This window comes from Chrysochloris asiatica, unplaced genomic scaffold, assembly GCF_000296735.1.
Source record: "Chrysochloris asiatica unplaced genomic scaffold, ChrAsi1.0 scaffold00021, whole genome shotgun sequence".
Lineage (NCBI taxonomy): Eukaryota > Metazoa > Chordata > Mammalia > Afrosoricida > Chrysochloridae > Chrysochloris > Chrysochloris asiatica.
In genome coordinates this window covers 10,550,223-10,573,273 of record NW_006408539.1, presented here as the reverse complement: position 1 = coordinate 10,573,273, position 23,051 = coordinate 10,550,223, and the positions used below count along the sequence as shown (strand labels likewise).

The 23,051-nt window shown below is 42.9% G+C and overlaps 1 protein-coding gene across 1 annotated transcript in view; it reads left to right on the top strand.

The window, feature by feature from the left end:
- ATP8B1 (ATPase, aminophospholipid transporter, class I, type 8B, member 1) overlaps positions 1-23,051 on the top strand; it is a 76,725-nt gene that overhangs the window by 684 nt on the left and 52,990 nt on the right. The window contains exons 2-5 of the mRNA XM_006837518.1: positions 16,957-17,054; positions 18,261-18,374; positions 20,151-20,249; positions 20,367-20,428. Coding sequence (XP_006837581.1) covers positions 16,957-17,054; positions 18,261-18,374; positions 20,151-20,249; positions 20,367-20,428 — 373 coding nt within the window. The remainder of the gene's footprint in view (positions 1-16,956; positions 17,055-18,260; positions 18,375-20,150; positions 20,250-20,366; positions 20,429-23,051) is intronic.

Here is a 23,051-nt window from a genome sequence, read left to right as displayed (position 1 = left end):
GGACCCCCGTAAAACTACGCCCCACAGGATTTTCAGTGGTTGTGATCATTTGGAAGTAGAGTACCAGGTCTTTTTTCCAAGCCACCCTCTGTGTAAACTCAAACCGCCAATGTTTTGGTTACTCGCTGAGCACTTCACTACTGGGGCTACCTAGGAAGTACTACCGCCCAAAGAAATAAACGCGTTTCTACAATTCCGCATGTGCTCAGGGAGAACAGCTTTCCACAGACATCTCAGCTGCATGGGCCCATTGGGCAGTCACACTAGAGCCAGTCCCCACAAGGATGGTTCCTGTTCAGTGGTCAGGGTGCAGGACTGTTTTGCTGCTTGTTCCGTTTGGAGCCCCAGCCTCTTCAGCTTGTTCCTTCTTAGTGCTCCCTGCTTCTTTAGAGGGACCTGGAGTTGCCATTCTTTTGGTTTGGTCAATTGTGAATATAGAATGATCCTGGCTCGCTGGCTGGACTTGTCCCCTAGATCCCTGCCGTGCAGCCGCTGGTGCTACCTGCCTACAGCAGGTCAGGTCTCGGCTCAGGGAAGGTCTGCAAATTCTTCGGACATTGTGGGTGTCAGCCATAACTCTTTACCTATGTGTATGAAGACAGCCAAGGAGCTCTGGTAGTGTAGTGGTTTCAGGTCGGGCTGCTAACCTCAAGGTCAGCAGTTTGAAACTATCAGTGGTTCCATGGGAGAAAGATGAGGCTTTCTCCTCTTGTAAAGACTTACAGCCTCGGAAATCCTATACAGGGTCGCTATGAGTCGGAACCGACTCCACAGCATACGACAACAACATGAAGGCAGCTAGCCATCCACAATCCATGATGCAGGGTAACTGAACAAAGCTGATTTAATGATTTTGGTTTGTACTCTGTGACTTTTCTGTTTAATTTCCTACTGGTTTTCCCAACCTAGAAACAAACAAAATCAGTTGCATCCAGTCAGCTTGGACTCATGATGACCGCATGTGTGTCAGTGTAGAACTATGCTCCATAGGGTTTTCAGATGGTTGGTTTTTTCAGAAGTTGATTGCCAAACCTTTCTTCCAAGGTACTTCTGAGTGAACACAAACCTCCAAACTTTTCATTAACCACCATTAACCAGGTATGTCATTGTTAAGTACCATTGAGTTGGTTCTGACTCATAGCGACCCTGTCTAGGATTTCCGAGGAGCAGCTGTTGGGTTTGAACTGCTGACCTTGTGGTTTGCAGTCCAGTGCTGATCCTACAGTGCCACACCATGTTTACCACCCAGCAACTCTGGAGACAAACATGGCTTTCTCATTTAACTCTTGTACTCAGTGAGGAAGTCAGGAATTTTCTGTTTGGACCTGAGATTTACTCTAGATTTCCCTCTGCAGCCCCTCGAGTTCCCTGCAGTTAGCAGCCCAACACGTAACCACTACTCATCAGGATTCCTTAAAGATCATGGTTGTTGTTGTTGATGCCATCAAATCAGTTCCAACTTGTAGCGACTCTGTATAGGGTTTACTAGGAATGGCTGGTGAGCTTGAACCACTGACCTTGTGGTTCAAACCAGCTTTGCAGTCCAGCACATTAACCTGCAGCATCACACCAGGACTCCAAAGATCATGGTAGCAGAGTCATAATTCACTGAACCGCATTCCAGATCTTCTTCTTCCAAGACAGATGTATTCGTTTTTCTGACAATCTATATAATACAATCAAAGGCTCTGGTAGCGTAGTGGTTACAAATTGGGCTGGTAATCTCAAGGCCGGCAGTTTGAAACTAGCAGCATTGCCGCAGGAGAAAGATGAGACTTTCTGCTCCAGTAAAGATTTATAGCCTTAGAAACCCTATGATACAGGGTCCATATGACTCGGAATCGACTCAACAGCACTTAACAACAATAGTGTAATTGATACACTTTGTTGTTGTTAAGTGCTGTCAAGTCGGTTCTGACCCACAGTGATCCTGAATAGAGTTTCTGAGGAGCAGTGGGTGAGCTTGAACCGCCAACCTTGCAGTTCAAACTGCATTCTGGCACATTAACCCACAGCGCCACACCAGGAATCCAACACCACAATTCAAAAGCATCAGTTTTTCTTCTTTCTTCCTTATCCATGCCTGTGTTGTTGTTGTTGTTGTTATGTGCCGTGGAGTCGGTGCTGACTCATAGTGACCCTGTTCAGGGTTTCCGAGGCTGTAAATCTTTACGAGAGTAGAAAGCCTCATCTTTCTCCCACGAAACAGGTGGTAGTTTCGAACTGCTGACCTTAAGGTTCGCAGCCCAATTCATAACCACTACGCTACCAGGGCTCCTTAGATGCATATGGCTTGGGTCAGGTATACCCTAGTCCTCAAAGTGACATCTCTGCTTTTTAGAACTATTAAAAGAGGTCTTTTGCAGCATATTTTCCCAATACAGTACATCCTTTAATTACTTGACTGCAACTTCCATGAGCATTGATAGGAGACCCAAGTCAAATGAAATCCTTGACAATTTCAATCTTCTCTCCACTTAGCATGATGTTTCTTATTGGTCCAGCTGTGGCTTTTTGTTTTCTTTCTGTACTTTTGTTGTTAAGTGCCGTTGAGTCAGTTCTGACTTACAGCGATCCTGTAAGTCTCTGAGGTTTTTAAATCTTTGTGGGAGCAAAAAGCCTCATCTTTCGTGATTATTCATCATAACGAAGTTAAGATGGACAACACTGTCGAACTGTACAGTGGCCTCTGTCAGAACAGGTCTAGACTAGATATTGGTAGAGTGGGGATAAAGTTGAAGTAGCTCAACAAGTTCACGGAGGAGCTTGAGTTGATTGTCCAAATAGTGAATCACACACTTCTTCCTGATTCCTTCTGCTGCATGTCTCCTTTCATGATCATTACCCTGGAATCTCTGTTAAGCGTGCCTACCTGGCAGGATTGCAGAAGAATTGGTTCAGTGGGCTAAGGGTAAACTTTGTTGGTGGTGCCACACTACCTACCAGTTATGTGGACCAGGATGCAGGGACAGGGCTGGAGTTGGGAGCACGCTGTGGTGACAGCTCCCACCTGTTTTTTTGTTTGCTTTTCCCCCCATCTCTGCCTGCTCGTTCTGGTGACCCATTGTTTTCTGATTGTTCAATCTATGAGGCATATGTTTTATAGATTTGGACCCTCAGAACACAGATACTGAAAGAACTCAGTCTTGAACTTGGTTCTTCATAAACTTTTCTAAGGGTGAGGCCTATTCCTGGAAAATTTGTTTATTCTCATTTTTCAAAAACCCTATCAAATGACTTCCCTGGCTACTCTCAGAAACCCTATACAGGTCACTATATAACAACTTCCTTTATTATTCTCACATCTGTCTCTGCCCTTCCCAGGAACACAGAGAAAAAGCTGGCATTCTCTCTACCTCTGTCCTTCATCCTCCACAGACAGCCTCCTGCCCCCTCCTCCTTCCTTCCCGTCGTACTCCCCTTTCTGCCCCTTACCACTTTATTTCCTTTATAGATCACTTGAGCATTTTCCTAATTAAGGCCACTATCACCTTGACTTTTCTTTGTTCTTTTATCTGTCTTTCTTGACATTTTACATCAATGATCGTTTTCCTCAAAGAACGGATTTCTCTAGAATGTGAGTGCCTGAGTCAACCCTGTGAAGTGTTTGGGGGTTGGGTAATCCCAGGGGCTGGTGTCCATTATAAAACAGAGCTGGATCTAAAAAAGTACCTGTTGTTGTCCTTGTCAAGTGCCGTCAAGTCGATTCCAACCCATAGTGACACCTAGATGCATTTTTTTCTTTAACAATACCACCGTAGTCCAAAAAGTTGTGTTTCTTTTTTGGAAAAAGCAAAATGCTGTAGGTACACAGAGTTTTCATTCTTAACAAGTGTTTTTGAGAGAGATGGTTGAATGTGCTTTCCAGTTGAAGGATCTTTGCTATGTGGTGTGAGAATACAGAACTAGTATAAACATGCCTTTAGACTGGGCCATTGGAGTTGAGGTTAGCCCATAGATTTTATTTTGAGGAAGGATCAACAAAAATGAGGGGGATGTTTTCCAAGCTGTGTGCTCTCGTTTCCCGAGGCACGCACGAGAACAGGATTTCCCAGAGTTTGTTCTGGGGGTTATGACTTCTGCATATGTTGTGGTTCCCTCAGACCAGAAGTTCCCAAGTGTTTATTTCCCTCTTGGAGTTTAGGGATCCCAGCAGTATGGGCTCTTAAAGAAACCTGTTTAGTTTTGTTCAATCAGAGTATCCTAAAATTCTTTGACTATGGAATGCTTTGATTTTTAACTTTCCACACCATGATTCTGGCATCCCTGGGATTGTTGTTGATGTTAAGCGTCATCCAGTCAGTTCCAACTCATAGCAACCCCGTATAGGGTTCCCAAGGAGCAGCTGGTGGGTCTGAACCACCGACTTTGGGGTTCAAACCAACCATGGGGTTCATTGGTTTATCCCACAGCACCACACCTGAGATAGCTCCTGTTAGTTCTGTGCCAACCAGAAATCAGCTTAAACAAGAAGTCCAGTTTTTCCTGGAAAGTTGTCTTTGATTTCAGGAAGCTGATCCACCATTGCTTCAGTCTATGACTTCTCAGTCTTAGGTTCTTCTTACAAATAGCCTCACAACATCCCCATCTAGCAGGGATTTCTGGCCAGAACCCTGCTTTCTTTTTCAGGCCAAGTTTCTGACGAACAATTTCCCTGCAGTCCCATCCTCCCTCGCCCCTCCATTGGGTTATTCACCCACACTACAGATGCCACTTTCTCAAGGTCACCAAGAGCTCAATATATGTGTGTGTGATAAAATATCTAAACCAAACATGTGCTAATTCAACAACGTTTACAGGTACAAGTCAGGACATGGGTTATGTGCATCATGTTTTCGAACCCCTGCGCTCTTCGTTCTTACATGAGTCCACCAGCACTGACAAGAACCCAAGGCCCCTAGTTATGACTTCTCATTTCCCTTCCCTTCCAAACTGGAAATCACCAAGAAGCTTTGGTCTGCCTGCCTCATATCAGTGGGATTCTACAATGTTTACCCTTTTGTGTCTGGCTTATTTCTTGTTTCCCAACTTCATCCATGTCATGGCATGAATCAGAACTTAATTTATCTTTATGACTGAAGAATACTCCGTTGTGTATATGTACCATATTTGGTTTATCCATTCAACTGTGATGGGCATTTAGGTTGCTTCCACTTTTGACTGTTGGAAAGAAGGCTACAGTGAACATTGGTGTACAGGTTTCTGTTTGTGTCCCTGTTTTCAAGTCTTTTTGGGTATACAGTTAACCCTTGAACAATCTACATACAACTCTTGACTCCCAAAAAAACTCAACTACTATTTAACCACTAACAACCTTCTGTTACTGATTATATCAACAATTAATTCGCACATTATTTTGTATTATGTGTATTATTATACTGCGCCAATATAAAAGCTGAATTTTCAGTATGAGATAAAAAGGTATTTAGCAAAAAATAATTTTTCATGATTGCTGGTAATACCTGCAGCAACCGTTCCACAAATTCTTTTTTTTTTTTTTTTTTTATAATGGTCCTTAACACTAGATTTGTTTATCTAGAAATGGTGGGCAACTGCAGCCACAGACCTCAAGCTAAAGGACATGTCACACGTGTGTGTGTGTGTGTGTGTGTGTGTGTGCAATGCTGTGACTTCTCTCTGCTTCTTGGGAACACTTCCAGCATCACTGATGGCACTTCATATGGTCTTGTGTTGTTACTCAAGGTTTAAAGTATTGCACTAAACATGGTGAAAATGACACAAGGACCTTGAGAGATCACTATTTACTGAGACATGCAACTTACTGGTGAGATGAAATAGTCACATGAAGATTGTGGGGGTTTTTTTGTTTTGAAAAAAGAGTGCTTGTATAAGTGACCCTATACAGCTCAGCCCTGTATTGTTCAAGGGGCAACTGGACCCTGACATCTAAACGTGGGATTGCTTGGTCCTGTGTAACCTGTGGAGCATGGTAGCTCTGTGGGATAAGCACAAAGTTGGCACCACTGCTCCGTGGAAGAAAGATGAGACTTTCTTCACAAAGATTTAAAGCCTTGGAAACCCTATACAACAAAAAATCGCAAAGATTTATAGCCTTGGAGACCCTATACAACATCACTATGGGTCAGAACTGACTCAATGGCACATAACAATGCTCTTTGTTTCTGCTTCCTGTTAAATGTAGGTCGTCACATTCTTGTCTATAGTCTGTTCTCTCTCTAACCTTGTCTTTCTTTGGTATCCTCCTCACTTCATTTCACAAGTCATCTCTTTGAGAACGATGCTGTGAGGCAACTTGTGTGGTGATTACGAGGGAGTGAGTCCTGATTTCACCACTTTCTTAGCTGTGGATGACTCTGAGGAAGGGATTTCTGTTCTTTGTGCCATCGTTTCCCCATCTCTGAAGTGAACCACTTCTTCCTAGTCTGTCTTATCCTTACTCTGGAAACCCCACTGAATCTTGGGTAACTCAGCTGTCATTTGAAATACTTCTGGTATAGCTTTAAAGCATCACAGCAACTGCAGGCCACCACAGCATGACAGACAGACAGAGGAGTAGAGGAAACTCCACCCAGGCACATATAAAACAACAGGGACAAAGCTAATGCTTACAAGCAAAAGACAACAATGAAAACTTTCCCTCATTCAATGAGTTGGTCTTGTCATGGCTTGATCTGGATTTCTGTTCTGAGAGCTGGAACAGAGGGGACTGCCCTGAAAAGATCAGGGAAGGCATCCTTGTGACAGTCATCTGAAAGTCGCTGTTGTTGTTGTTAAGTGCCATTAAGTAGGTTCCAATTCGTAGTGATCCTGTAGAGGGTTTTCATGAAGCAGCTATGGATTTGAACCACCAACCTTGCAGTTATCAGTCCAGTGCTGCAGCTAGGGACCCACATGCAGACTCTGTGATATGGCGTGCTTGTAGCCTGTAGTTTTTCTTGTTGTTTGTTGTTAGGTAGTGTCAAGTTGTCACCAACTTGTAGCAGTCCTATGTATAACATATCAAAACATTGCCCAGGTCTGTGCCTTGCTCACAATTGTTCTGTTTGAGCCCATTGTTAAGGCCATATGGGGGTCTTCCTCTTTTTTTTTACTAACCTTATACTTTACCGGCATGATGTTCTTCTCCGGGGACTTTTCTCCTGATAATATGTCCAAAGTACTTAAGATGAAGTCTCACCATCCTGACATCCAAGGAATTTTCTGGCTGTACTTCTTCCAACACAGATTGGTTTGTTCTTCTAGCAGTCCACGATGCTTTCAATCTTCATCTCCAACACCATAACTCAAGTGCATCAATTCTTCTCTGGTCTTCCTTATTCATTGTCCAAATTTCACGTGCATATGAGAATAACCATGGCTTGACTGTGGCTCCTTTTGTCCTCAAAGTGACATCTTTATTCTTTAACATTTTAAAGAGGCCTTTTGCAACAGATTTTGTCCAATGCAATACATCATTGGATTTCTTGACTGCTGCTTTCATGAGTATTGATTGTGAATCCAAGTAAAATGAAATCCTTGACAACTTCCATCTTTTCTCTGATTATCATGACGTTGTTTTTTGGTCCAGTAGTGTTTTTCTTTACATTGAGTTGTAATACTACATACTACACTGTATTCTTTGGCCTTCATCAGCAAGGTCTTTGAGTCCTCTTTGGTTTCGGCATGAACGTTTATGTCCTATAGAGGAACTGAAATTAACTCGGGATCAGGATGTCATGAGAACGGATTGGATCAGTGTGTGCTCTGTTAGCACCAATCATGGTGTGATTTTAAAGACAGAGGGACTGGGTATATGTGGTCCATCTTCCAGCTCATCTCTAAGTCCTACAGGGTTTGGGATTCAATCTGTCTCATTCTGAGCTGGTTTCAGGGTACCTAGCACTATACCTGGAGTGTTGTAGATGCTCAGTGGGTACTTGTGAATGAATGCATCGGAGAACTTTAACAGAGGGGACAGTAGGGAGACCAGGGACTCTCCAGAGGCCTTCACTGGTCATGGAAGGCTTTCCAGAGGTAAAGACCCCTGAATTGAGCCCACAATAGGCCTGAGTGGTCAGTCTATGCTGGTGTCAGAAGCAGGTCTGCCCATATTGAGGCAGCTCTGGATACTGAAGCATTAGGGAAGCCTTGAAGTTGCTGAAGGTCCAGGGACTTTGGGGGAATTCTTAGAGTTCCAGATGATGAGATCAGAGGTGGCCACATCAAAGAGTTTGGACCATATCCTGAAGGCCTCAGGGAACTATTAAAAGTAACAGGTTAGAAATAACAAGCTAAGCTGTGTAGTAGCTTTCTTCTGCCCTTTGGCCACATTTTTGCCTCTCAACCCATTCTTCCTCATGAAAAGAGATACCAGAGGACTCACAATCATATTCCAGCTCCTTCTCTTGGCCCCTGGGGTCTTTGTGATGTAGCCTCTGTCTTCCCCACCGGCCCCTCAGGCTGGCTGCCTGGGCCTTACCAGCCATGTTTACTATACTCAGCTCCTGCCCTGCACTTGGTTCTCCATCCTCCCAGGCCTTTCCCAGCCCTGATGCTCCCTCTGGCTCCTCCTCATTCTGGTCCTAAAATAGGCACCAGCTCCTTAGAGAAGGCGTCTCGCAGCATGGCATCTGGGATCCACTTGGGAGCAGAGGGGTCTCTAGAGAACGAACCCTTAAGATCACTGTAGAAGTTGTGTGGCCTTTTCTGACCCGGTCACGGAAGTCAAGCTGCATCATTTCTGTTAGATTCTACTGGTTACAAGTGAGTCACCAAGGCCAGCCCAGATTCCAGGGAAGGGAAATTAGATGCCACTTCTTGATAGGGAGTAACAAGGTCACATTGCAGGACAGCGTGTGGGGTGGGAGATCCTGTTGCAGCCACCTTGGGAATATGCATGTGCCTCCGTGGGTAATGGAGCCGTTTGTGGGGGTGCGTAGTGGAGGGAGTTGCTGTTCTGAACATGATGGTTTGGGATATCTATGGAATGTCCACTTGGGACATTATTCATCTGATCCTTAGAGATACAAGATGAAGTGGCAAGAAACAGCCAAGAACTTGCAGTTTTTCCCTGGAAAGTGACACAACTTAAAATCCTTCACTATGAGGTAACATAAAACCAGTTGCTGTGAGTCAGTGCAGACTCACCGTGACCCCAGGTGTACAGAGCAGAACTGCACACCAGTGACCTTTCAAAAGCAGATTGCCAGGCATTTCTTTGGAGGCACCTCTGGTAGTTGAATGCTTGGCCAGTTGCACCAGCCAGAGACACCAGATGCGATAGTATCCAATCCTGCTGTTCTCAGTGAGAGCTGGGGATTTTACTTTGGGGTTTGCTGTACCCAATCGTTACGCATCATATTTTGAGAGAGACAGGGTGAATTTAGGTAATGGCTTGAGGAAAGGTGTCCTTCTAATCAGTACTACCCACCTGCCTTGGGGTCCTGGCATGGCGCTGTAGGATAAGCACTGGACTACTAACCACAAGGTTGGTGGTTTCAAACCCACCAGCTGCTCCTTGGAAACCTTATTTGGGGTCACTGTGAGTGGGAACCAGCTCAACGGCACTTGACCACCACCACCACCATTACCACACCGTGACCTCTCTCCAGAAGCCCACAGACACACCTGACACTGCCACCGCCCCTACACACCTTGTCACGCTTCTGAAGTTAGACAATGTCTGATTACTGTACAGTTAAACAGAACCATTCTGATTCTATAGCTTTGGAACTGGGGATGACTCAGATGGTTCCATGGCATTTGTCTTTGTTGGGAAAATAAAAAGCCGCATTCTAACATGAACAATTAATTTACAGAACAACTTCTGAGCCTGTCTGAATACCCAGGCTTTCCCAGTGAGCACTGTACATTATAGGGTGTGCCCCCAGACCGTCCTTCTGGACTCTTTGGGTCACTCTCTGTATGTGAAAACATCCATTTTGAATGTTTTACTTTATACTCAGGAGGGAGATTGGTTGACAGTTCAGATGACAGTTAAGATGAAAACAGACGTTGTCACCTCGCTTGGATATGGAATCTACAGTGGAAATATAGCTGCCTGCTAGATAAAGGTGACGTCTGTTTAGTAGAATTCAGGACTAAGGACGTGGATCTTCAGAGAGTCTATAAATTAATTTTTACTTGATACCAAAAAAACAAACCATAAAACCAGATAAAGCTAGTGCATTAGAATCTGTGGTGGTTTTCCTAGTTCGGTGCCCCATGTCACACAGTAGAACTCCCAGAGGATTTTCTTGGCTGCAATTTCTGCAGCAGATCCTTGGGAGCTTGCTGGGTGGGTTTGACCCACCAGCCATTTAACTAGCAATCAAGTACTTAACCTTCACACCACCAGGACTCCTTATGAAATAATGTCCATATGAGGGAATATGTGGAGTCCTGGTATGGCGCTGTGGATTAATGCACCAGACTGTAAAGCCGTTTGAACTGCAAGGTTGGTGGTTCAAACTCACCAGCTGCTCCTCAGAAACCCTATACAGGGTCACTATGGGTCAGAATCAACTCTACAACTCTTAACAACAATATCAAGGGAATAGGTGTTAACCTGCTGAGGAATCCACTTCATTACATTTTGAGTTTTTTACACATATCACATGTGGAATTTCCCCTCTGGCTACTGTGTTTTCTTTCTCTCATCAGCTGTAAACAGCCTTCCATTAAGTAGCTGGTAGCTCATAAAAACAGTGGGGGGCTTGTTTCTAGCTGTGTGGTTTGTCATGGCCAGGGAAGGCTGTAATCCACTGTGCTGTTCTAATTTTATCAAATTTCCTTCGGAGTGATGCAATTGATGCCTGGAGCTTGAGTTAGCGGCTCTGGCCTGGTGGTGTTTTCCTCACTTCTGTCTCTAGTGCAAGTTTTTAATCATAGATGTCACCATGGAAGGACTAACCGAGGGCTCTCAGTCCTCATGCCTGTGGAAAGAAGCACCTGTGGAGCTGTTAAAACTCTACAGGTGCCTGGGCCCACAGCTTGGAGATCTCTGGTACAGATGCTGACATTGGAGTAAGGCAGAAGGCAAGGGAAAATCTTTATTTTTAAAGAGCTTGGATTTGGCTCAGATGTCCAGGTAGGTTCCCTCCTATATCAGCAGAAGAATGAGCTCACCCTCCTAGCATGCCTGCTACTCAAAAATGCTCCACCTAGAAACTTAGTGGGAGTCCCTGGGTGCTATACAAGAAGCCCTGGTGACACTTTGGTTTAAGCATTGGGCTACTAACCATAAGGTTGGTGGTTCAGAACCCACGAGCCACTCCTCAGGAGAAGAATGAGGCTGTGTTCCCATAAATATATACAGTCTCAGAAACCCTCTGTGGTGATTATGTGCCGTGGAGTTGGTTCCAACCCATAGCAACCCTGCATAGGGTTTCCGAGGCTGTAAATCTTGACAGGAGCAGAAAGCCTCATCTTTCTCCCATGGAACTGCTGGTTGTTTTGAACTGCTGACCCTGAGGTTAGCAGCCCAACTCATAGTCACTATACTACCAGAGCTCCTTTGTTGTTGTTGTTGTTAAGTACCGTGGAGTCGATTCCAACTCATAGTGACCCTGTACAGGGTTTCCAAGGCTATAAATCTTTACAGGAGCAGAAAGCCTCTTCTTTCTCCCGTGGAACTGCTGGTAGTTTCGAACTGCTGACCTTCAGGTTAGCAGCCCGATTCGTAACCACTATGCTACCAGAGCTCCTTAGAAACCCTTTATAGGGCAGCAATAAGTCCTGGTATGGCGCTGCAGGATAATGTGCTGGACACAAGGTCGGTTTCAATCACAAGCTCGGTGGTTCAAACTCACCAGCTGCTCCTTGGAAACTCTAGACAGGGTTGCTATGAGTCAGAACTGATGTGTTGGTACTTAACAAAAACAATGCAAGACAAAACCAACTTGGTTGGCAGTTTGGTTTGGGTGGTATAAATGGTGTTTGGCTGCTAATCAAGATTGAAGTCTTGAGTTCACTTAGAGGTACCTAGGAAAAAAAGCCTGTCAGTTTCCCTCCAAAACTCCAACCACTGACAAACCTGTGGAAGCCAGTTCTCCTCTGGCACACTGAACCGACTCAGTGACAGTTAGAAATGAGAGCTTGTTAGAAACGTAGTCCTGAATCAGAATCTACAAGTGCCCAGGACCCCATGAGATTTGTTTTCAAGGTCAAGTTTGAGAAGCACCATGAGAAACAAGATTTTCAAAAGACCCAAGCTTTCCATTGCTCAAATCTTCGTGTATTGATTCAATGAGAAAATGTATTCTTGGGAGGATTAGTTACCCACTCTGTGATTGAGAAAGAATCAAGACTGAGAGGATCTCAACCTTGCCTGCGAATTAGGATCACCTGGGATCTCATTAGGCTCCCCCTGCCCACCCCAGACTGACAAATCAGAATCTCCGGGGGTGGAGCCAGCTATTCCAAGTTCCTCCAGTTGCTTCTGTTATTGTTAAATGCTGTCAAGTCAATTTTGACTCATAGCAAACATGTATGGAGATTCCAAGGAGGTTTTGAACTGTAGTACAGTGCTTATCCCACAGCGCCATACCAGGACTCCTAATAGGGTCTGAAACAACCCATCTCAAAGTCTGTGTCCTCAGGAATGGGGCCCTCCTTAAAATGCAGATTCTGACCCGACTGCTGCATCTCTCACTAGATCCCAGGGGCTACACCCATGAACTCAGAACAAGGAATGGAGTGGTGTATTTTCAAAAGCAAGTAGCAGTGTTTGGTCTTTTATTTTCATTTTATCAGTTATTATGTGCATTTTTTTTTTTTTTTTTTAGGGCTGGGGTGGAGTTAGGAGGAGAAGAGATTGGTGGGACAACATAGTGGAATACTACAAATACCACCCAATAAAATAGATCAAACCAGTTTCCATCAAGTTAGCTCATGGTGACCCCATGTGTGTCAGCAGAACTTTGCTCCCCAGAGCTTTCAGTGGCTGACTTTTCTGAAGTAAGATTGTCAGGTGTTTCTTCCCAGGTAGACGCCAAAATGCATTATCTTCCCCCATCCTCACCCCCACCCCCAGCCAAACTTACCGCTCCTGTGTGTTCTGGTCCATCCATGACTCATCCATCCATCCCCGCAAGCTAGAATTCTGGCACCAGTCTTTTTTCTTTGTCCATTTTAAATTTCTCATTCTTTTTTGCACCCATATTTAGTCAGCCAGCCTTATTTCATTCTTGAAATCTATCTTCTCTCCATTTCTAGTCATCTTCTCTTCTAATATGTCCTCCTCACAACTGTGCAAGGGACCAGTTGAGAACAAAGACTTAATGAAGTGTTGACGCTGTGGGCTAATAAGTGAAGTTCAAGCTCCTGATGTGTTTCTAGACACAGGTTCCCATGAACTGCTGGCTCTCAGCTTGTCTCCTGGATTTCCTTCCTGTAAGCCCTTGTGGGTGCTACAATAACTCACTCTGTCCATTAGAGCCCAGGCCAGGCGCTTTCCTGCCTTTGTGTGTTGGCTGCTGCTGTTGAATTCCCCTGGAATGCTCTTCCCCTGACATTTCTCCTTTCCCTTTCCCAGCATGATTTTGAAGTAGCTCTGAAGAGCTAACTCAAGGTGCACATCTTTCAAAAAAATGTCCCGAGATCAAGTTGACAGCAGCAACTCAAAAGATTGGATAAGAAACTTAGAGGGCTGTGAGTTTGGTAAAGGGGGAAGACCATCTTAAAAAAGCCGAGAATGACTACACAACTTGAAATTGTACATGTAGATACTGTTGAATTGGTTGAAGCACATGTTTCGCTGTGTATAGTCTCAATAATAAGATTTTCTTTTTTTTTTTTCCCTTCCCCTGACAACACCACGCTGTGGCCAGACTCATCGTCCCCATACCCTTAGAATTGCCATCCTAAGTGCTGTATGTATCATTACAGTGAGGACATTGTCTTAGAGATGTGTGTTTGGGTGCCTCTCTCTGTCCCTCTCCTAGGTAGACGGTGAGTTCTTTGATGATAAGCACTGTGCCTGATGCATAGATGGTTTCTATCTTCTTCTTAATCAGTGATTCTAAAATGTGAACACACATCAGAATCATCTGGAAGGACTGTATGAAAACACAGGTTGCTGAGGTCCACTCTCAAGAAAGGGTTTCTGGGATGAGGATATTTGTAACGAGTTCCCAGGTGGAGGTGATGCTGATGCTATAGGTCCAAATCCCTGTGAAGAACCAGCACTGCAGCCCTCTGAAGCTGACCATCACTGTCTCCACCCAGAAACCTAGGAGGCTGGAGTCTGGGGTGAAGTTAAGCCTAGTAGAAGAAAACTTGAATCTATGTCCCGAGTAAGGTGAGCTCCACCCACTATCCTGGAGTGGATGAATTGTATGATGGTTGAATCTCATTTTCTGGTCTACCTCTAGTGTATTAGGTGAGCCTACCTCTAGTGTATTAGGTGAGACTGTTCTGGGCTCAGGTTAGAGTGATGGAGGCCAAGACTTACAGCTGAGCTGGTGGAGGCAGTGCCAAGAGAGGCACGGGTGAGTGTAGACCAGGTTCTTCTTGCTCCCAGCATACCCACACTCCTGACTTCTGCTCAGGACCCTTCAGGTCACAGCTCCTGAGAACTTGGCATAACTTGATTTCGTAAGAACTTAGATCGTTGAGTCTCTCATTCATTCAACAGAGTGAATTCTGTCATCTCTGCTGACTTCCTTACCATTCTCAGCATCCTGGGCTATTGGACTTTAGTCCCTCCCTTTCCTCATGGCTTACTCTTGCCTCCTTTTGATTTGTATTTCATTTCCTATATTTTAAAATAGCAAACAGTACAGCGAACACAAGTATATAGTTCAGCAGATAATTATGAAGTGAACATGTGCACCTACCACCCAGGTCAAACACAAGAACACTGCCAACACTCCAGAAGTCTCAGTCCATGTCCCCTGCAATGCAATGACACCAACCACCCTCCTTTTCTATTGGGTTCAATCATCCGTTGTAATGACCACACAGGTTCGAAGACACCATACTCCCAGGTCCGAAATGTTCAGGACACAGTTCTTCCAGCCAGGACAGCCTCACCTCGGCCCTTTGGCCTGGCCTCTGCCATGCTCCAGCAATGTTACAAAGCTGATAAATGCCCAGAAGGTACCACGCTGCTATTAACAGTATGAGATACTCCTCTCAAGCTCTGTGGGTCAACAAACCTAGCTCCCCACTAAGAATTCAGCTTGACTTGCTCTGGAGGCTAAGTGCTCTTTTGCTGCCTTTAGGGAAATGTTGCCCTTAGCACAACACACTTCTCAAACCATGTAAATTGGTATTCTGTGACTTGGAAAAAAAAGTAGTACTATTAATATTAAAATTCAATGTTTCTTTACTGCAGGCCTTCTCAGAGCCTTTACTATCACAGTGGGCCCATTGAATGTTCCATAAAAGGATGCAATATGCTGTCGTTCACAAATGGATTTGACCGTAAAACACTGTTTCACTGTTATGGTGTCTGACTGAAATACTGTTCAAACAATGAGCTTAAAATTCAGCATAGAAACAATAGAAGATTTCAGTGATTGTCCCCTGGCTTCTCTGAATTAAGCCAAATCTGAAGCCTTAAATGGAAGTCAGGTCATTGAATCATTGAATCCAGTCAGAATTCAGAAATGAACTGGACACTCTCCTTAAATTGCAGATGAAGACATACACCATAAGTAATAGGTAATATTGTAAAAGAAACAAATGCAGCCTGCTGAAAAAATGTAAATAATGAGCCTCTCGTTACTTTATATGAAAATATCTTTATTGAGTGAAATAATCGTTATTGAAATTTTTTCTTGCATCATTGTGGCAGTAATTTGATTGGATAATTATAATTGTGGTGTCCCTCCTTATAAATGGAAATGCTCATAGCAACTTTTCTAGTTCAAGTGCATTTCATTAAAAAGGGAAAATGAAAATGGAACTATAAAATAGCTCATAATGTATGCAACCAGAACATTGAATACCAGTTATTCACATTAGCTTAGATGAATGTCATCTCACATCGTGTTGAGGGGGGAAGGGGGAAGGCAATTCATGGAAAAATGACCATGAAATAGTTCAAAAACAAGACTAGGTGGCGTATTGCTTAGGGTGCATGTTTGATGAACCTGCAGAGAAAAAACAGAGAAAGAAAGACACAGAAGTTAGGAGCAGGTGTTCTGTAGGGTGGGATGGAAGGAGATGTGATCGAGGAGTTGCACAAAAGGTGCTTTGACAGGGTTGGGAATCGTTCTATTAAACCTGGACTGTAGAGGAAATCACCCCAAAGGAGAATCCGGCTGGGAAGTTACTGGGTGTGAGGAGTAAAATGTTTTATGGGATACCTGTTCTGTGAGAAATGTTCTCCCCAGCAGCAAAGAGTTGAGGATGTTTGACAAGTCTCTGGAATTGAGGCATTGCTGATTGACTGACTTGAGTTCATCCAGTACTGTGAATGTGATGTTACATATGTGAAATGAATTGAGAAAGACAATAGACTTTGTTGATGAGAGCAAAGCAGTTCATAACACTGATCTAGGATCAGAACTCCAAGGTGTGGAATTACTGAGTGGTGCCCTTTTCCTTTGATCTAAAAAAAAAAAAAAAATCAGTGAATGTTTAATGTGTTATAAATTTGACAAAGTATGTAAATACATTAAAAAAAAAAATATCTCATGAACCTTAGGGGCTCTTGAATTTTTGTTCAAGTCATACTTAGATGAGGATTGATTCTTTAGAACTCTAGCGTTCTGTGAAGTCCCTGGATAGTACAAAAGGTTAATTTGTTTGGCTGTTAACCAAAACACTGGAGTTCAAGTCTACCCAGGGGTACCAAGAAAGAAAGCTCTGATGATCTACTTTCTAAAAAACACCAGCTGTGAAAAACACAAATGTGGTCACCATGACTTTTTGTAATTGACTTGATGGTAACTGACAAGAAAAGTGTTCTGCTAGCAATTGGTAAAGTGACAACGTATGTTTATTTTCTGCTTCTTTGAACCTCTCCCCACCTTTTCCTTTTTCAAGACTGTACATGGCAAGTCAAAGCAAATGATCGCAGCTTCCATGACCAACCTCAGTTTATGAACACAAAGTTCTTTTGTATTAAGGAGAGCAAATATGCGGTAAGTTGATTTTAACTTCCCATATCAGCTTTATTAGAAGTCTGCTTTTTCCAGCAGTCCATATGCTTGCTAACTTCCTGCTACACCTACCTGAATAGCCACTGGCCTGAGACCATTAATTATGGCTAGTTCTATAGAATGTCCCTTTTATTCATCTCAGTAAGTTTAGCTTTCTATGTTCAGGGGAGAATGGCCTGAGCCCTTCACCAAACTCCAAAAAAGTAATACAGATGGATAACTGCCTGATGCTGTGTGCAAAGCTCTCTTTAAAATGTTTTATGAAAGAATTGCAATAATGTAACAGAAGTCATGTTTGAAACTAATTTGAAAATAGTGAATTTGAAAGGTCTGTGAATTATTACTTCCGTTTCCCCAACCTGAGATGGATTTAGTGACTTTGGAGATACTTTTGCTTCAAAAATGTTTATTCCAGATGTAATACACCTGAAGTCCTTGGAAAGGTTTTTTTGTATTCTTTCTGACATAGTGTCCTCCGTCCCCACTTAACAAAGCGAATATTTCTATTTCTGCTTTGCCTAAGTCCAGCCTCATCTGCTCTCCAAGGATATGTGAAAGTGACCATGGGTCTCCCTACATGGATATGCACCTTTGCTACATTTTCTAAGAGATTCTAATTTGCCAAGGGTTTTGACAGAATTCACATAGTTAGGGTCTTTGTTGCCAGAAACCTTTGAGGTAAAATGTTTGTCTTGGAAACTGTTTCTCACGTAAGCCTTCATGTAGTCATTTTGAGACTTGGTTAGAACTAAAAGCTTAAGGAAATGTCTTTCTGACTGGCAAATTATGTCCCTCTGTCACTCTATAAAGAGTGTCAAGGCACCCTGGTGTTACGCTGGTTAAAGTACTTGCCTGCTAACCAAAAGGTCAGCCACTCCAGGGAAGCAGAATGTAGCAGGCTGCTGCTAATAAAGATAGTTGTTATTGTTGCTAAGTGCCTTTGAGTTGGCCCTGTATAGGGTTTCCAAGGAGCGGCTGATGGGTTTGAATTGCGGACCTTACAGTTAGCAGTCCAGTGCTTATCCTACAGCATCACAGTAGAACTCCCTCACAAACCACACGGGGCAGTTCTGTTCTGTCCGGTTGCTGTGAGTCAGAATCGACTTGACTACAATGGGATGTTGGTTTATAGATATTGTCGTAAGTGTGTGCTATCATTGAGAATGACTTGCTTATTTCTCCCAACAGACTAATGCAATTAAAACATACAAGTACAACGCATTTACTTTTCTACCAATGAATTTGTTTGAGCAGTTTAAGAGAGCAGCCAATTTCTATTTCCTGATCCTTCTTATCTTGCAGGTAATGCCCTTTGATATTTTAGCTCTGATTTGAATTTTGGTGACTTGTGAACATTTAAGTTGTGGAAACATATGATGTCAATAATTTCAAAACTTTTTATGTTAACACCAGGGTCCTGTAGATAAAGGAACAGTGCCTCATACACAGAACCAACTCAACACATACTAAAAGAGCAGGGAAGGGGAGCAAACAAAATTAAACTCTGCAGTTTAAAAAGAGTTTCATTCATACTGATGTGAACATTAAACTTGACTCTTCTGAAGTGACTAAAAGTAAAATCCTCACTTTGCAAAATGATTTCTACCTGTCAGACTCATTTCCTGTGCTTGCCTTTTATTTTCTCTAGGTTAGATGCCTACTTTCCACAAGAAGAGTCCTGATTTTTAATCCTATTTCAGTCAAACATTTCAAAAAACGATTTTTGTGAACTGGTTTTTACACTGGAAAATGCATTTGTTTTCTGAGGGCTTGTTTTCCCCTCCCCCCCTTAATTTGGAAACCCTTAATTTGGTCAGGAGTCCTGGTGTAGTGCTGCAGGTTAATGAGCTGGATTGCAAAATCAGTTTGAACTGCTAAATCGGCAGTTCAAGCTCACCAGCTGCTCTTGGAAACCCTATACAAGGTCGCTGTGGGACTGAACTGACTTGATTGCACTTGACAACAACAACAATTTGGCCAAGTACTCACGTATCAGAAGAGCATTAATTTTACTCTGTAGTATACATTGCTGTCTGTTTAGGAATAATGGTTATAATCAAGGAAACTCTGCAGACTCTAGTTAGCACTCAAAGAATCAACCTTTAGCACCCAACCCACAGGTTATAAAGGATGGCCTCGCCACTTTGCTGCATCAGATTCTTTCCATCAAACATGGCATTTGGAAAGCAATCCCACCTGCTGCAGCTCATAGACCCATGAAGGTTTTATGAAATGGTGGAGTGTGTGTCTGGGTGGGGACAGGGGACTCGTGGGGTAGACAGGCAAGAGGCAAAAAGAGAAGATACAAGAAAGAAATGTGTACTCAACAGATTGGCTAGAACATAAGGCTTGCTGAATTAATTATAAAGGATGGCCCTGCTAGCCAGGGGGACAGTTGAGACAGGCTTGTGGAGAGAGAAACACTCCAAGTTGTTAAGATGTGTTATGTCCCACATATCATATGATTTCATCACTGAGAGATTTTCAGACTAGGCCAATTCTTAGAGATAGAAAGTAGATAAAGGTTTCCTGGTGCTGAGAGGAGGCAGGGAGTTAGGGCTGAAATGAACCGAGTTTATGTTTGGGATAATCAGAAAGTTCTAGTGATGGTTGTATAATATGGTGCAAGTAATTAATGTCTCTGAATTATACACTTAAAAATGCTTACCATCTTATTAGATCTCTTTGAACACAATACAGTAAAAATGTTAAAAAGAGAGAATACCTACATCACAGAACAAGAATGGAGACTTAAAAAGAAAAGAAAAAAAATGCAGTTCCCTTTTAGGTAACATGTTTCAAAGTCGCATCCATGCACAGGTAAGATCACAATGAGAGAGTGTCAGGGGTTACTGCCCCAGGCCATGTTCCAGGTGTTCAGAAGCTGGAGAGCACAGTTGGAGGGAGGCTGGCTGGCTCCCTGGGTGCCTTTTCCTATGTAACTTGCAGGATGTACTCTCACATGACAGTTGTAGTGGACTTAGAATTCATTGGCAGTCAGTTACACGCATGTTATATGCAATGTACCTTCTTGGACACATATGTATGCTGTTTTGTGTTTTGTTTTGTTTTCTTAAGGCAATTCCTCAAATCAGTACTCTGGCCTGGTACACCACCTTTGTGCCTTTGCTCCTGGTGCTGGGCATCACCGCAATCAAAGACCTGGTAGACGATGTGGTAAGGGTCTTCTTACACTGGCTTTCTCCTGATTGCTTTGAGCTTGTTCTGGTTTGGTATGAATGCCTTTGTGTTTTGAGATCATTGAAATAACGTTTGTCTATCTCCCTTTTAAAGGCTCGCCATAAGATGGATAACGAAGTAAACAATAGGACTTGTGAAGTCATCAGGGATGGCAGGTACCGTACCCTCTTCCACTGACCATTTTTTATTGCTAGTTCTGTTGAGTCAGCTCCCACTTGTAGTGACCTCATGGACAACAAATCAAAATGGCGCTCAGCCAAGCACCATCTTCACCATCTTCACTGGTAGGCTCAGGGCCATTGTTGCAGTCAATGTGTATTTTGAGTGACTTCCAGCCTAGGGCCTCATCTTTCAGCACTATGGCGGACACTTGTTTGTTGTGATTTATAGGTTTCTCATTGGTTAATTTTCAGTAGTAGATCACTAACTAAGCCTTTCTTCCTAGCCTGTCTTAGTCTGGAAGCTCCACAAAAGCCTGCCCACTATGCATGATTTGGCTGGTTTTTGAAATACTGATGACTTAGTTTCTAGTATCACAACATACAAGCCACCACAGCACAACAGTCAAAAAAAGTGGTGGGTAATTTAGTTACAAAAATGTAATGTATGAATGCCTAGAAACAAATTCAGATGTAATGAATTGAACAAAGAAGTCTATCTGTACCTGAGCATGAACCTTCTCATTGGAAAGAACTCCCTTCACTTACAAAGGCATCGGATCCTCTTTGTAGCCTGGTGGCTGTACCCAAAGGGATTGTGGTTAGTTGCCTGATTGGATTTTGAGTTATCAGCCCCTCCTATGTTTGCACAAATCCTTCATCCCCTCTCTCTTGTTCCCAAAACTGTCTCTCAGGGCTGTGCTCAAATGTCTTGATATCTGTCTTGATATCTTACCTAATTTTCCAGCTAAACTGATTTCTTCCTGCTCTGTACTTAGAGCATATTGTTCTCATCTTATAAATCTGGATTTTATTAGAATTATGTGTGGATGTCTCATCTTCTCTCCTGGACTCCAAGTTTCTCCAGGATCCTGTCTGACAGTGTTTGTTTTTGTGCCCACCACATCCTCTAACACACGAAAAGTGTTCCATAAATGTTTGTGGAGTTAAGGCAACCAACTGTAACCAAACTACCAAGTAATGACTTACTGCTTTCAGCAAGAGCCTCAAGGCACAACTGTATCCTCACATGCTAAAAATAGTGACGATGGCACAATTCAGAGACTTTGAGTGTCCACAAAGAGGAAAATAACCTAATATAGGCTGTGTCTGTTTTGACTGTTGTCAATTGCCATAGAGTCTGTTCCAGTGAATAGTTACCCTCTGCACAATGGAACAACACACGGCCCAGTCCTGCACCAACAGACTGCAGAAATCCATAAGTATTTTAGGACAGTTTACCCTTCCCCTAAATCTGGACTGTATTCCAAATGTTTTTCAAGTCACTTAAAAATCAACGCCATGTACAGTGATAAGATTCGTAGTTAGCCCACGGAACATCCTTAGCTCACAGTGTTAATAAACTAGATAGTAGTCCTGAGTTACCTCAAATTGGAGGTGAGAGTGGGCACATATCTGGCAGGGCTCTGGTCCCAGTGGTTCCCACGGTAGAGCCAAGTCTGTGTGAGGACTTACAGGGGCATCAGTGAGACAGGGCAACAAGAGTCCCTGGACACTGCTTTACTATTCCAAAACAACTGTTTTAAGAAGGCACTAATATGTTCATTTGTAATTTAAGACCCAATCGCAAATTTATAAGGATCCCTGGTGGCACTGTGGGTTAAGCATATAATCTAAATGTAAATGGCAGCAACCTAGTACCCACTCCATGGGAGAAAGATGAGGCTGTCTGCTCCCATAAGAATGTGTAGTCTTGGAAACTTTCTGCGTGGTCATTCTGAGTTCGAATCCACTTGATGAGAGGTGGTCTGGTTTTATTTTGGGTCTTCAAATTTTTAATTTCAGGAACGTAAAATACTATAATTCCATTTATTGAAAGGTAAGCCAACTTTTCTTAAACTCTACTAAAATTGGGGAAATGAGAACATAGGAATATATTTTAAATCTCCAGATTTTTTTTTTCCCCGTTAAGTTGATGGGGAGGTAGAACATAGCTGTTAGGCTGCTGCCTCCACAGAAATGCAGGTCATGAGTTGTGGTAAGTAAGTTCATAATGTCTATTAGATCTCTCTTCAATACATGGACACCTTTAAAACACAGCACTGTATTTTAAAACTTTTAAGAATACTGATTTGTTGAATATTTGGATGGGTGCTATCTATGGAATTTAGTACTGAAGATAGTAATCTTTGTTTTTTTCCACATTTTATCAATATTCTGATGAAGTATATTCTAACAGTAACACAACAGAGAATACATAAAGTAGGAAAATTTTTAATTTTATGCCCATGTTTCCAAATTCACTCTCTAGGTAAACACTGTGAATAGATTAACCTGTAATCTTCCAGACTTCTTTATATGCATATGTGGCATGTCTACACACACACACAAATATTGTTGCTAAGTTCCATAGCAGAGCTGGGTAGCCTTTTTTCTGCCAAGGGCCATTTGGATATTTATAACATTTGCGGACCATACAAAATTATTAACTTCAGAATTAGCCTGCTATTGCAAACACGGGACGCCTTGAGTCAGAATCAACTCTACAGCAACTGACACCAAGTCCTCAGGTCACTATGTGGGTGAGCCACTGGGAGATCGCTTATTTTCTTATTTATACTTTTCTGTTTTGTGTAAATCCTTCATGTAATGAATATGT